The sequence below is a fragment of the Eleutherodactylus coqui genome, chromosome 12, assembly GCF_035609145.1.
Source record: "Eleutherodactylus coqui strain aEleCoq1 chromosome 12, aEleCoq1.hap1, whole genome shotgun sequence".
In the NCBI taxonomy this organism is placed as follows: domain Eukaryota; kingdom Metazoa; phylum Chordata; class Amphibia; order Anura; family Eleutherodactylidae; genus Eleutherodactylus; species Eleutherodactylus coqui.
The window spans coordinates 31879341-31893564 of NC_089848.1; the positions used below are offsets into that span (position 1 = coordinate 31879341).

The window sequence follows — 14224 nt, forward strand, 5'->3', positions numbered from 1 at the left end:
ATAAAAGCTTAGGAGAGGTTTTAGTTTCTAACGATTACCATATGTTAACGCCTTAAAGTGCGTGTTACTACCAAAACTTGCATGCAATTTCCAAGAAACAACAAGAAATGAAACTTATAGTGTAATCATTAGCCTAAGGGCTTATTTAGACGACCGTATATCGGCCGGGTTTTCACGCCCTTTTTCATGTCCTTGTCTGCAAGGGGGGGGGGGGGGTGGAAGAGCCAGGAGCAGGAACTGAGCTCCCGCCCCCTCTCCGCCCCTTGCCACTATTTGCAATAGGAGGGGGCGAGATGGGGGTGGGGCTAAGTCCAGATGCTTAGCTCCGCCCCTGTCCTGCCCCTCCCATTGCAAATAGTGGCGAGGGGCGGGGTTAAAGGAGATCTAGGAGTCAGACCTCCACACATCAGTGGAAAATTCCACACGATCGCATAAAAGGTGCAATTCTTGAATTCAGCTTATGGTCTCATTTCCACGGCTGTATGTAGACTTTAGTCGCCTAAACAAGCTGTGACTTGGAAAATCGCCATTGCCAGCAGAGTTTGACCGTTCCTGCAAATTTATGTAAGTACATATGCCACGTATGTATGGGTGCAAAAAAAAAGGGCCCATTGATTTGTTGCGCAAATTTGCAGGGTATATGCAAGTTTCGGGTGTATTCACTGTATATTTGCACTGGCCCATTCAGTACAATGGCCTACTGGGGTGCGTAATACACACCAAAATACGACACGCTGCAATTTTTTTTCCACATGATCGAACATTACGTGAAAAAATACACACATGAACAAACCCACTGAAACCAATAGGTTCTATTCGCTGTGCAAATACGCTCATGTTAATGAGCCCTAACTTTAGGTATCCAGAGTTGCAGCGAAGACGTCAGTAGACAAATAAAGATTCATGATCAGGATACTGCTTGTGTATCGAACGTCCTGCTTTATTAATAAAATGTGCACTTCCGTGGACACCAGGATAAAAACAGTGTTTTATTTTGATATCACAGCTAAAAAAGAAAAATCTTCCAAAATTCCATGCGCTGAGCTGGCATTTTGGATTAACAGGCACTACACACCTTCAAAATTAAGTGCATCCCTAAACCGTATAAATTTCCTGAAAGCAGCCAAACTGTTGATTGCATCTGTCTTGAGCTCAAGCAGCTATCTCAGACTGTACTGCAGGTAGAGAGCTGCTCTTGATCTTATTTTAAAGCTTTATCTGCAGTACAGTTTTAGGTAAAGACACGTCTCATACACCCTTGGCTATGGAAAACTATGGGGAAAAAGCGTTATGCATTTCAAAGCAGAACCGACTTCTTCCTCAGGCAGATCTCCACATATTGTTTTACCGTTTAATTTCATAGCTTATTTTCTGGCACAGAAAGGTAATTTCATGCATTTAAAGAAACTCGAGTACACAAAGTAATCTGTAGAAAAAAAGGATTTTGTAAACATGAAAGACGTTTGTGATCTAAATTAATTTACCTCACCGCTTGTGGAACGTTCCCACCTAAAAAAGAAAGAAAACTATTAGAAAAACAAGTTAAATCCATACAAAGAATTATCCAAATTGAGAGAAAAAAAAGCTAAAGCTTACAAACATTTATTCACTTTTAGCGCAGGCTCACACGAGTGTAATTTAATTGCGTATTCTGTGCGCAATGTATGTGCATATAATCCACAGCGAATGGATCCAATGATAGTACATTGATTTTCATTGATCCATGTACATTTGCATATATATATATATATATATATATATATATATATATATATATATATATATATATATATATATATATATATATATATATATATATATATATATATATAATTTGCCATTATGCTATTGGCTGAATGCTATACATGATTTTTGTTGGTCTATTATGGTTATGTGGATAGTAAATATGTAGAGGTTATATGTGGTCGAGTAACATGAATTTCATAAATAATTGTATTATGCTTTTATTGCCTAGTTGTTTATGCTTTCTATGCAGTTTTTATTGCTTCTTTCTTTGAGCCCTGGAGAGGGTTCACAAGTTTGTGCTGTCTGTTCTGGCAAAGTTGGCTGCCCAAAACAATACTGGATGCAGCTCTGTGCTGTCCGGCGAAATACAGCCTTGTAGGCGGAACAAGAAAAATGGAGAAGCCTGAACTGAGCTGCACTAATACTGAACTTGGGTCTCCAAACCAAATGTTGTATTACAGCTTTTATGCATATTGTGCAGTTAGTACCCCATAATACCGCAGTAAGGAGGCTGTGGCGGGCGTTATGACATGCAGCCGCTCCAACGCACCCACAATGTCTTGGACAGTGGAGAAAAGGGGAGTAACTAGAAGTGGAGGAAGCGCATGAAGACGAGGGGGTGTAAGGAAACTGCAAAGGACAGGAAAGGGATGAGCAGAAAGTGCAACTTAAGGTGAGCTTAGAGGGCAAGAAATCCCTCAGATGAACGATAAGTATCATTCAGTTAAAATGCAGCAAACAAACAAGAATTGGTCACTTCACACTCATCATTCAGCTTCACCCGGCCTACAAATCATCGTTGGCTCGTTCACTTCTTGTTGCGTTTAAACAACGATTGGTCAGCGTTTCACATAGGAATGTAAAACACTGAATGAGAAGTTCACAATGGTCAACGATGATCTGCCAGTCTAAACAAGCTGCACGAGCGCGAATGAGATCTCGTTGTGTGTAAAAGGGCCGTAAGTATACGGCTCCCCCACCTGAAATACTAGTGGAGACCTTTACTGCTTGGGCAAACAGTTCTCCATATTTTTCACTGTGCCTAAATACAGGGATAATAATGGTGGAGAAGGGGGTGGGGGTAAAAGAATCAAGGAGCTGGTTTTAAACACCCCCTGATACAGTGAGCTTCTACTTTATAGAACTTCTTTGGAATATTCCCACAGAAAATCCTGTTTCCACCCGGACGTAATCTCCCGTTTTATTCCAATTCAGTCAATGTAAGAGGTTGAGCTGAAGAGTGAATTCAGGAAACTGTACAAGAAAGAAATTATTCCGTTCCTCATGCTAGTTGAACGCATTGACTTATAGAGCTAGAACACAACATTGATCAAAGGAAGAAAAAAAATAAGCCCAAAGCAATAGGGAGAGGGGGGGGGGGGGGGGGGGGGTTATAAAACTGTCAAAATGCCAACTGTCTTTTTGTCCGTATCAACCAATCACAGCGCAGCTTTCATATTTCAAAGGCAGAGTATGAAATGAAAGCTGCGCTGCGATGGGTTGCTACGGACAACAAAGACAGTGGGCATTTTAGAGAGTTTTAATAATTCTCCCCCATATGTTTCCAATCTCTTATGGAACTGAGAATCTTCAGAGGTTAGTGAATAAAAAAAGATGCGACTGCCAGTGTCAACCGACTCGCCGCCTGTGAAGTGTACTAATAACGGCTAAAAGTACACATCCTGCTGTTCAGATATAACTGATCTTGTATCAAGTGATGAAGTCCTTCAGGCACAATGATCATGTAGCAGCTGTAGGGCTTTAAGCAGTAGGAGATGAAGCTGCTCAAGGTATTCTCTCTGTCTCAGCTTCTCTTGGCATGCGGCCATCAAACCTCCAATGTTCACAGGACATCGGATTCCAAAGGCAGAATAAGTTGTACAATCTTCCAAGGGGGTAAGAAAAAGAGTGACAGGCAACTTGTGTGGAAAGGAGATCAGTCATACTTTAAATCCGCCCCAAAAGATGTGCCATCCAGTAATATGGGATTTATTTTGGCTATTTGATGCACCAAAGAAATGAAGAAAAACATTTTAAAAAGATGAAAAAACAGTAAAAAAAAAAAAAAAAAAAAAAAAGTGCCAAAAAAAAAAAAAAAAAAGAAATCCCAGTCCCTTAGTTTAAAAAAAAAAAGTAAGTGTAATATGTTTAACTTTACACAATAGTCTGGTAAGGTCAGGATTTTATTAGCAAACATCAATTTGCATGTGTCAAAACTTTAAGGACCACTTGGGAAAAACACATTATTCCATCCCTGTCTTCCTCACCCGATACCCTGTCACACTCTAGAGGTCTCCTCTCTGTATTGCAGCCACTTCCATGCAGTGTAGCCCCTAGTCTGATGCTTATTAACCACCATCTTGAGACTAAAATTTGTTGTTTTCAGTTTCACATTTATCATCGAATCCTAGAATGGTAGAGTTTGAAGGGACCTCCAGGGTCATCTAGTCCAACCCTCTGCTCAGTGCAGGATTCACTAAATCATGCCAGACAGATATTTGTCCAGCCTTTGTTTGAACACTTGCATTGAAGGAGAACTCCCCACCTCCAATGGCAACCTGTTCCATTCATTGATCCCCCTCACTGTCTAATATCTAATCTGTGCCTCCTTCCTTTCAGTTTCATCCCATTGCTTCTAGTCTTTTTGTGCAGATAATAAACTTTATTTGTATAGCGCCAACATATTTCGCAGCGCTTACATAGACAGGGGGAATATAGAAAGACAAAATACAAAAATTACAGAACCACGGTTACATATAGTAATCAGTTGATTGGTACAATAGGGGTGAGGGTCCTGCTCCAACGAGCTTACATACTACGAATAGTGGGGTGATACAGAAGGTAAAGGGGCTGGAGATGTGCACGGTGTGGCGAAGTGGAAGAGTGAGCGATGTTATACACAGACAAAGGTCAGACATTTAGCCGTGTGACGGCAGGAGCGGTTTATGATGGCTAGCAGGGATTGCAGTCAGTAGGTCAGGGAGCATGTTACCAGGCAGACAGAGGGGTTTGTTTAGGGAATGCGGTATGCCTCCCTGAAGAGGTGCATTTTGAGAGCACGCCTGAAGTTCTGCGAGTCCTGGATTGCTCGGGTAGCCTTTGGTAGTGTGTTCCAGAGGACCGGTGCTGCTCTGGAGAAGTCTTGGAGGCGGGAATGAGAAGTTCGAATAAAGGGGCACTCAGTCTGGTTTCGTTAGCAGAGCGGAGAGCCCGGGCTGGGTGATGGATTGAGATGAGCGAGGCAATATAGGGGGGCACTGCACTGTGGAGGGCTTTGTGGATGAAGGTAGCGAGTTTAAATTGAATTCTGTATTTAACGGGCAGCCAGTGCAGTGACCGGCACAGGGCAGAGGCGTCAGAGTAGCGGCTGGACAGGAAGATGAGCCTGGCTGCCGCATTCAGGATGGATTGGAGAGGGTAGAGTCTGGTGCAGGGGAGGCCGATCAGAAACGAGTTGCAATAATCGAGCCGGGAGTGGATGAGGGCAACAATGAGCATTTTTAGCGTGTCCACAGTGAGAAAAGAGCGGATTCTTGCGATGTTCTTGAGGTGCAGCTGACATGTTCGGGCCAGAGATTGGATGTAGGCGGTAAATGAGAGATCAGAGTCAAATATGACCCCGAGGCAGCGGGCATGTTGTCTAGGAGTTATGGTGGCGCCACACACTGTGATGGAGATGTCAAGGGGAGGTCGGTTAGTGGAGGGTGGAAACACCAGCAGGTCAGTTTTAGAGAGGTTTAGTTTTAGGTTGAGAGAGGACATGGTGTTAGAGACAGCAGACAGATAGTTGGTGATGTTTTGGAGTAAAGGTGCAGAGATGTCACGGGAAGAGGTGTATGCTGGGTGTCGTCAGCATACTGGTGGTATTGGAGGCCAAATCTCCTGATGGTTTGTCCAATAGGTGCTGTGTTGATTGAGAAAAGAAGGGGGCCGAGGATCGAGCCCTGGGGGACCCCAACAGCAAGGGGAAGAGGAGGGGAGGTAGAGCCAGCAAAGGAGACACTGAAAGAGCGGTCAGATAGGTAGGAGGAGAACCAGGAGAGAGCAATGTCCTTTAGGCCAATGGAGCGAAGCATACTGAGGAGGAGTTTGTGGTCAACAGTGTCAAACGCTGCGGAAAAGTCGAGGAGGATCAGTAGGGAGTAATCGCTCCTCGATTTGGCTGTCAGTAGGTCATTGGATACCATAGTAAGGGCAGTTTCTGTCGAGTGTTGAGGTTGGAAGCCAGACTGTAGAGGGTCTAGGAGAGAGTGCTCTGATAGGTAGCTTACAAGGCGGGAGTAAGACAGGCGTTCTAGTAGTTTGGAGATGAAGGGGAAGTTTGAGATGGGTCGGTAGTTGTAGCATCAGTCGCGTCCAGATTCGGCTTTTTTAGCAGTGGGGATATGATGGCGTGTTTGAAAGTAGAGGGAAAGATGCCAGAGGTCAGAGAGAGGTTGAATATAGTGGTGAGATGGGAGATGACCACTGGGGAGAAGGAACGGAGGAGGTGTGAGGGGAGAGGGTCGCTAGCGCAGGTGGTGGGGCGAGCAGAGAAGAGCAATTTGGAGACTTCTTCCTCTGTCGCTGGTCTGAGTACAGACAGTGAGCAGGAGCTAGATGCAGTGCTGACAAGACTAGGGTCAGGGCTGGTCTGGGATTGGTAAGTTATTTCCTGACGGATGTCATCTATTTTCTTTTTGAAGTAAGCAGCCAACTCCACAGCACTGAGATCCGTCACAGGGGGCTGCGGTTTAGGGCTGAGAAGGGAGTGAAAAGTATCAAAGAGCCGTTTAGGGTTGTGTGATAATGAGGAGACTAGAGAGGTGAAATAGACTTGTTTGGCGCGGTGGAGGGCGAGGTTGTAGGTTCTGAGCATGAATTTGTAGTGGAGGAAGTCTGCGGACGTTTGTGACTTCCTCCACAGCCGTTCATCCCTACTAGAGCACCGCCGGATGAAGCGCATTTGAGGCGTGAGCCAGGGTTGCCGCGGTCTACATCGGATGGCTTGGGTCCTGGGGGGCGCTGCTTCATCCAGGGCATGTTTGAGAGCGGTGTTGTAGCGAGCGGCAGCCAGGTTGGGGCAGGTGAGGCGAGAGATAGGGGACAGAGAGGACTGTAGGGATTCAGCAAAGTCCTGGGTGTGAATGGCCCTAAGGTTCCTGTGAGTACAGTAGGTAGGTGGGTCTGGAGAGAAGTTAGGGAGCGTGACAGAGAAAGAGAGGAGGTTATGATCTGAGAGCGGGAGAGGAGATTTAGTGAATTTGGAAATAGAGCAGAGACGGAAGAAGAGCAGATCAAGAGTGTTGCCATCCCTGGGAGAGGCTGTGAGTTGAGAGAGACCAAGGGAGGAGGTGAGCGAAAGAAGCTGAGAGGCAGATGGGGAGTTGGGGTCGTTAGTGGGGATGTTAAAATCACCTAAGATGAGGGTTGGAATTTCACAGGATAGGAAGTGGGGGAGCCAGGCAGCAAAGTGGTCCAAAAACAGGCGAGGAGCACCTGGGGGGCGGTAGATAACTGCTACTCGCATGGACAGCGGACGGAAAAGCCGTAGCACATGTACTTCAAAGGATGGAAAAGTGAGTGAGGGTACAGGGGGGATAACCTGGTAGGTACATTTCAGGGATGCAGATGAGAACAGGGCTGATCCCTCTGCACTGTGACAGCCCTATCAGATATTTGTAGACAGCTATTAAGTCTCCTCTTAGCCTAAACATTCCCAGATCCTTTAACCGTTCCTCATAGGACTTGATTTGCAGACCGCTCACCATCTTGGTAACGCTTCTCTGAACATGCTCCTGTTTGTCTATGTCTTTTTTAAAGTGGGGACACAGTATTCCAGATGAGGTCTGACTAAGGAAGAGTAGAGGGGGATAATGACCTCCCGTGATCTAGACTCTATGCTTCTCTTAATACATCCCAGAATTGTGTTTGCTTTTTTGGCAGCTGCATCACATTGTTGACTCATGTTCAGTCTATGATCTATCAGTATACCCAAGTCTTTCACATGTGCTGCTACATGGCCCAATTCATCCCATTCTGTATGTGCTTTATTCATTTTTCTTGCCCAGATGTAGGACTTTGCATTTCTACTTGTTAAAGGGGTTGTCCCGCAGAAGCAAGTGCAGTTATGCACTTCTGTATGGCCATATTAATGCCTTTTGTAATATACATCGTACATTAAATATTGGCCATACAGAAGTTATACACTTACCCCCTCCGGTGCTGGCGTCCCTGTCTCCATGGCGACGACTGAAGCCTTCTTCTCTGGTCGCCGCAACAGTCGCGCTTGTGCAGAAAAGAATCATCTCCTGGTGGCTCCGGGCTCACGAGCTGCGTCCTGGCTCCTCCCCCTTCTCAGTGTCATCGTGTAGCTCCACCACCGTCACGTGGTGCCGATCAGCCAATGAGGTGACTGTAATCGGCAGTGGAGCTCAGACTGGAGAAGAACGTCCACGGTGCACTATGGGAGAAGACCCGCAGTGCACCATGGGAGAAGACCAGTGGTGCACCTTGGGAAAAGACGGCAGCCATCTTGTAAGAAGATTTTTATAACTTCATGAAACAGCTTCATGGTGAGTAGAAACGCTCTAAAAAAACGATTTACATGGGTAGTTTGTAATGCTTGCTTAACAAGGGGAACTGGGGTGTAAAAATTTTTTCGTTTTGGCCGCGGGACAACCCCTTTAAATACTATTCTGTTAGTTGCTGCCCACTGTTCAAGCTTTTCTAGATCTTTTGGAATACTCTCTCTTTTCCCTAGTGTTAGCTATCCCTCCTAGCTTTGTGTCGTCGGCAAATTTGATCAGTTTCCCTTCAATTCCCTCCTTCAGATCATTTATAAAAAAATAAATACCATTGGGCCTAGGACAGAGCCTTGTGGTACCCCACCTGATACATTCTTCCACTTTGATGTGCAGCCATTTATGACCACTCTTTCAGTACAATCACTCAGCCAGTTGTGAATCCACCAAACTGTTGCCTTGTCAATCCCATGTTTAGTCAGTCATTTTTTTTTTTAGTATGGTATGAGCTACTTTGTCAAATGCTTTACTAAAGTCAAGATATACTATATCCACCGCATTTCCCTGATCAACCCAGTTAGTGATTCTGTCATAGAAGGAAATTAGATTAGTCTGGCATGACTTGTTTGTTTCAAACCCATGCTGGCTCTGGTTAATTACTCAATTTTTATCCAAGTACTTGCATACATGCAGTTGAATAATTTGTTCAAAGATCTTTCCCAGTATAGAAGTCAGGCTCACAGGCCTGTAGTTTGCTGGATTCACCTACTTCCCTTTTTTGAAGATAGGGACAACATTTGCCATTTTCCAATCTTCTGGGACTTCTCCTGTTCTCCAGGATTTTTCAAAGATTATGGTGAGTGGTTCAGCAATTACCTGCTTCCTTTAGTATCGTAGGATGTGATTCATCTGGACCTTGAGACTTGAATATATTTAAGTTAGCTAAGTGTTCCCTCACCATCTCTCTGCCTGCATTATTTTATTCCCCCAACAGCACAGGGAAGATCAGTTGATGTTCCTTCTACTTTCTGAGAGAAAACAAATACAAAATAGGAATTTAATGCACCAGCTGAGGCTATAATTGAGGCTATAATAACGCAACAGCTGTTGCTTGGTTCTTACAGCGCTGTATAAACCACTGGGCACAGATGTGTCCTCCATTAACTCAACATGTCCCAAGATGTGTGGCAAGAGATGCTAAAAAAAATAATTATAAAGCGCATACATTTCTTAATGTTTCGTAATGAAACAAACAGGTAGTTTTTACGTAAAATTTTTCTCTGTTTTACAGGATAGTGTGAAAATGTATCGCTTTTGTATCATGAGACGTGAGAGACTTTACCAAAATTGAAGCCACTGTACTTTTTAAGGAGTCTACTTAATGCTTATTTTTAAAACTTAAAACCCAACTTTCAGGTTTCCTGATTCTTGAAGATATGTGCATGTAAGCACACAGTAAGTATCTTGTATAAAGTCTGCACATCTTGAAACTTTTATTTTTTAGGCTCTGTGTGTCTAAGACTCTGCTGTGGGTTTTGGCTGAACAGGAGTTTTTTCCCCTTTTTTTTGTATTGTACATCAGTCAGACACGCTTAATGACATTTTCCCAAGGGGTTCTGTGTCTACTTTGAGGATATAAGTAGGTATTTGTGAGCACTGTGGATTTATTTTAAGAAAATCCCAAAACTTCAAGCCATGAAAGGGTTAAAGTGACAAAGTAAGCAAAGCTCCCGTTGTTCAGAATCCCTCCCTCCCGTTGCATCGCAGTTGTTGTTGTGTTAAAGCTTTTATAAATAGATCTACACATTTCTTTGTTTAGTAGTGTTTGAGAGAAAGTAAAAGAAAAATACCTTCCGTTATCTTGTCCCTTGCTGGTTTTTTGTCTGCTCAACGTGAGAATATCTCTAAATGCCTGAAAAAAAGAAAGAAGCAAATTGGGCCAAAACAAAACCTGTATTATTTAAATCCTCGCCAATTTTCTCTGCTGTCAGAAGTATTCACACGTGACAGATATGGCTGCAGTTCCACAGATTACTGCATCGAAAATCCACATTGAAATCTGCACTAATGGGGCGGATTTTGATGCGGTTGTGCGACAGATTTCTACAGTTCTTCAGTTCAAGGGGGAGAAATCAGCAGCAAATCAACTCCGTGTGAACGCGCCCTCAGGCCACTCCCACACAAGCGTTTTTGTAACGACTCTGCATTTCTTGAGGTCGATTGCCGTGTTTTACAGCGTTTTTGTGACCGTATGCCAGTGTTTTTACCGTGCAGTAGCAAAGCATGCCGACGCCACCATTTTTTTCCATCCCTCCCAGTGGTAGTTGGAAACGCTGTAAAACACTGAACACAGCGTTAACGCACCCCATTCATTTCAATGGGTGATGTGACGTGTTTTTGATACCCTGCAACGCCGCAACGTTACATACAGCGTTTGTTTTGGCATGCGTTATAAACGCTGCGCTAACGCGCTCATTTGAGATGCCCCATTGAAATGAATGGAGGCTTAGTGCAGCGTTTATGGCTAAACGCTGTGCAAAATGGTTCTGAAGTGAAAATCTCAAGCAGATATTAAAAGACTTTCAACCTGTAATATTATGTGCTATTGAGGTGTAACCATATCACGATCGATGGACAGAGCCAAAGTCTGAGCTAACGTTTTATTTTGGACCACCTTCCAGTCTAGAAAATTAGATTATAAAACATATTTTTTCTATTTTTTTTTAATATCTCAAATGTAAAAAGAGTCCAATAGACTTCACTTTAGTCTGAGTGAATTTGTTTGCACCTTTTCATTATCGGTTCTGTAGCTCTTACCTGCACACATATGACTATAAACACAAGGAGAACGACTGGAAGTAACAGGGTCTTTAAGTATCTCCAGGGAGTCTAAAAATAAAGTAAGATTCAGTTACAGATACATCCATTTGCGAAGTGAAGGAAAACATGCATTACATAAACCCAAGGGAAGCAGCAGCTTATCCTTGTGCACAGTGCAGTAAGCCATTTACAGGAAGCAGAACATCACTGGAGCGCACACCAGTTCTGGGCTCCAAAGGGTTGACTTTCTCAAACTCTTACCATAGAATAATCTCTAAAACCTGTAGAATCTGAAAATAACACATTTACAGAAAGTATTGCTCTGAAAATAGTCTACATGCTAAAAGCAGCAGTATGACCCGTGACATTGTCCTATTCCTATCTTTTCTCCTTAGGGAGGGACCTAGAAGGTGAGCGAGGAGACTTATAAGGCCATTCATGCTCCTCTGGGACATTGTTAAAAAGGCTTGTATAAAGAGTCTAACATTGATTTACAGGAATGCTGCCTTCCAATAGGTGGCGCTGTTGAGGTAGTGTTCAATCTCCCTTATTTGCATTCTTTGTTCAGTGATGCACAAAATATCACCCAGTATACAGGAGGGTCAGTGCACATAAGCGTCTATCAGGACCACACTATATTACTTCCTATAATGGCACTCACCATTAGGCTCTGCAGACAATACAAAGAGATCTCTGGTTTATATGTATACAGTAATAGGAAACAAATCTAAAAACACATCAAAGCTGTGCCCGCTGCGGTAAATGAACACACACCATGTGCCATGGTAAAAGCACCCGGCAATAATGACTAAAATACAATACATTTTACTGGGTTTAAAGGGGTTGCACCAGAACTTCAAATTATCTCCTATGTAGAGGATGGGGTACGACTTGCTGATCGTGGGGGTCTTAGTGCGGAGACCTCTGCCGATCACGGTAACGGGACTCACTGTCACTGTGGGACTAAGAGGTGATATGGGTGGGCATGCAGGCATACAGGTTCCGTATGGCATCCTGTGGCATATCGGTCTACAGTTGCTGTAACTGAGCCTCTAGATCGTGAAAACTCAGACTGTCAAAGTTAGAGACCCAGATGGTTCATTAGGAATAAATCTGGAAGCTGAGCAGCCATGGATATGTGAATGTTGTGGGGGCTTCCTGTGACCCCCTTGTGTGTGCGGCTGAGCATTATCCTGCTGCCTCTTGGAAGCCGCCATGAGAGGAACACATGTGGCTGCAGGATGTCCTGAACATATCGCTGACCTGTGGTTCTTCGTACCACTACTGGGGGGGGGGGGGGGGGGGGGGTCGACTGTCGTATGCGATGGCCTCCCAGTCCATCACCCCACTAGTAGGGTCAGTGGATAAGAATTGAGGTCCTTATCCCTAGGTCTCCAGACACAACATCATATGTGTCCAAACTAATGCTGGATTTAACACTGAAGACAACCTGCTTCCACTTCGTAGCAGTCCAGTTTCATCGTTTACGACACCAGAGTGGATGGTGGGTGGATGTCAAGGGCAGTACAAGTAATGGGTGCCACGAGACTAAGCACCTGGAAACTGACAGACTCAGGGGCCTGTAACGATGGCGCCACCTGTGTGTGGATGACAGACAAACAGTTGGAGCTGCTCATGATTGTTTAACAATCAGACAATCCTCTCTACCGATGGTCTGTCAATGGCATCCTGAGCCCGGTCACCTTGTGTTCTGGTCAGAACGGTCTAGGTGGCAGCAATTCACTGATACGACCATCCAGTTTCTCGCATTCCAATAATGCGCTCCATCTCAAACTCTGTTAAACTGGCAAAATCTCTTTAATTTCATTGTAGAGGCGTCTAGTGGTCAACAATCTCTACATAAGCAGAAGACGAGGTCACTACACACAAGGAGCCTCCGAGAGCCGTTTTATAGGTTGGAACCACTTTTAGGGCCTGAGGCGCCAAGACCGTTCATCTAATCACACCACAACACTAATCATTTGCATATCAGCCTACGATGTAACGGCACGCAGAGTTTTGCAGCAAGATGACAACTCCATCTAGGGGCCAGATTTTCTTTTTTTAAAAGACGGTACCCGTGCAAGTGCAGTGAAAGCCCATTGATCAGCAAGTTCTTGTAGAGCAGGGATAACTTGAAATTCTAGTACAATTCCTTTAATGGCTATATAACATTGGGAAAAAAATTATGTAGTGCTTATCCAAAGAAATTAAAGGCGTACTCTAGTACAAAAATTGGATCCAGAAGCCAAAAATCAAGAACAAGTACATACATATACAATACTTTAAAATTTAACTTTGCAAAGTGCTACGCAGCTAACATGGAGCGCCTATGCATTCTGTGTAGCCCGATAGTAAATATACGTCAATGGCTACACCAATAAAACAGATACAGCACAAACAATTTGACGCATGCTGCATCTGTACCGATATAGAAGACCAGTAATATTAAAGGTATGAACCAAGACTGCATGTTATCCTCTATCCATAGGATAGGGGATAACCTGCTAACTGGTGGGTGTCCCCTGTCCCCCTTATTGCAGAGCTACTGGACTCTCCCAAATGAGGACGACACTGAATGTAGCGCTGGTTGCGCAACTGTAATGGGGCTGCGGAGATACCCAAGCGGCACCCGCTCAGCTATTACTGTCAGCCCAATCGAAATGAATTGAGCACTCTTTACACTGCTCAGCCAGCACGCTCTTCATGCTGACGTCACTGCAGTGACAGTGAGAACAGGACATGGAAGCCCCATTCTGGAGATTGCTGGGGGTCTCCGTAGTGAGACCCCTACCAATTAGCAAGTTATTCCCGATCTTATGGGTAGGGTATAACTTGCAATCTTGGTACTACCCCCTCTTATAATAAAACCAACATATTACATTACAGTACTGACAAATTACTAATGTGTGTAAAGCACAACTCCTGATGGTCCACATACCCCAAATCCCATAAAAACAAAACAAAAGTTCAGAATCACAAGGTAAAAATAAATGACCAGAGTATAGAAAAAAAGAATTAGAGCAGGATTAAAGATCTACCACAAATCGGTCCTGAAGCTATACATCCCTTCACACTAGCTTTATCAGGGGACCATCTTCCAGTACGACATGGCATGCATTTCATTCAGTTTAACCTAGTTTCAGTTATTGACT

The 14224-nt window shown here is 44.0% G+C and overlaps 1 protein-coding gene across 1 annotated transcript in view; it reads right to left on the reverse strand.

Moving 5' to 3' along the window:
* Positions 1-14224, reverse strand: part of DPY19L1 (dpy-19 like C-mannosyltransferase 1) — a 127067-nt gene that overhangs the window by 19517 nt on the left and 93326 nt on the right. The window contains exons 15-17 of the mRNA XM_066584832.1: positions 11067-11138; positions 10100-10161; positions 1485-1509 (exon numbers count right to left, since the gene is read on the reverse strand). Of these exons, the coding sequence (XP_066440929.1) occupies positions 1485-1509; positions 10100-10161; positions 11067-11138 (159 nt within the window). The remainder of the gene's footprint in view (positions 1-1484; positions 1510-10099; positions 10162-11066; positions 11139-14224) is intronic.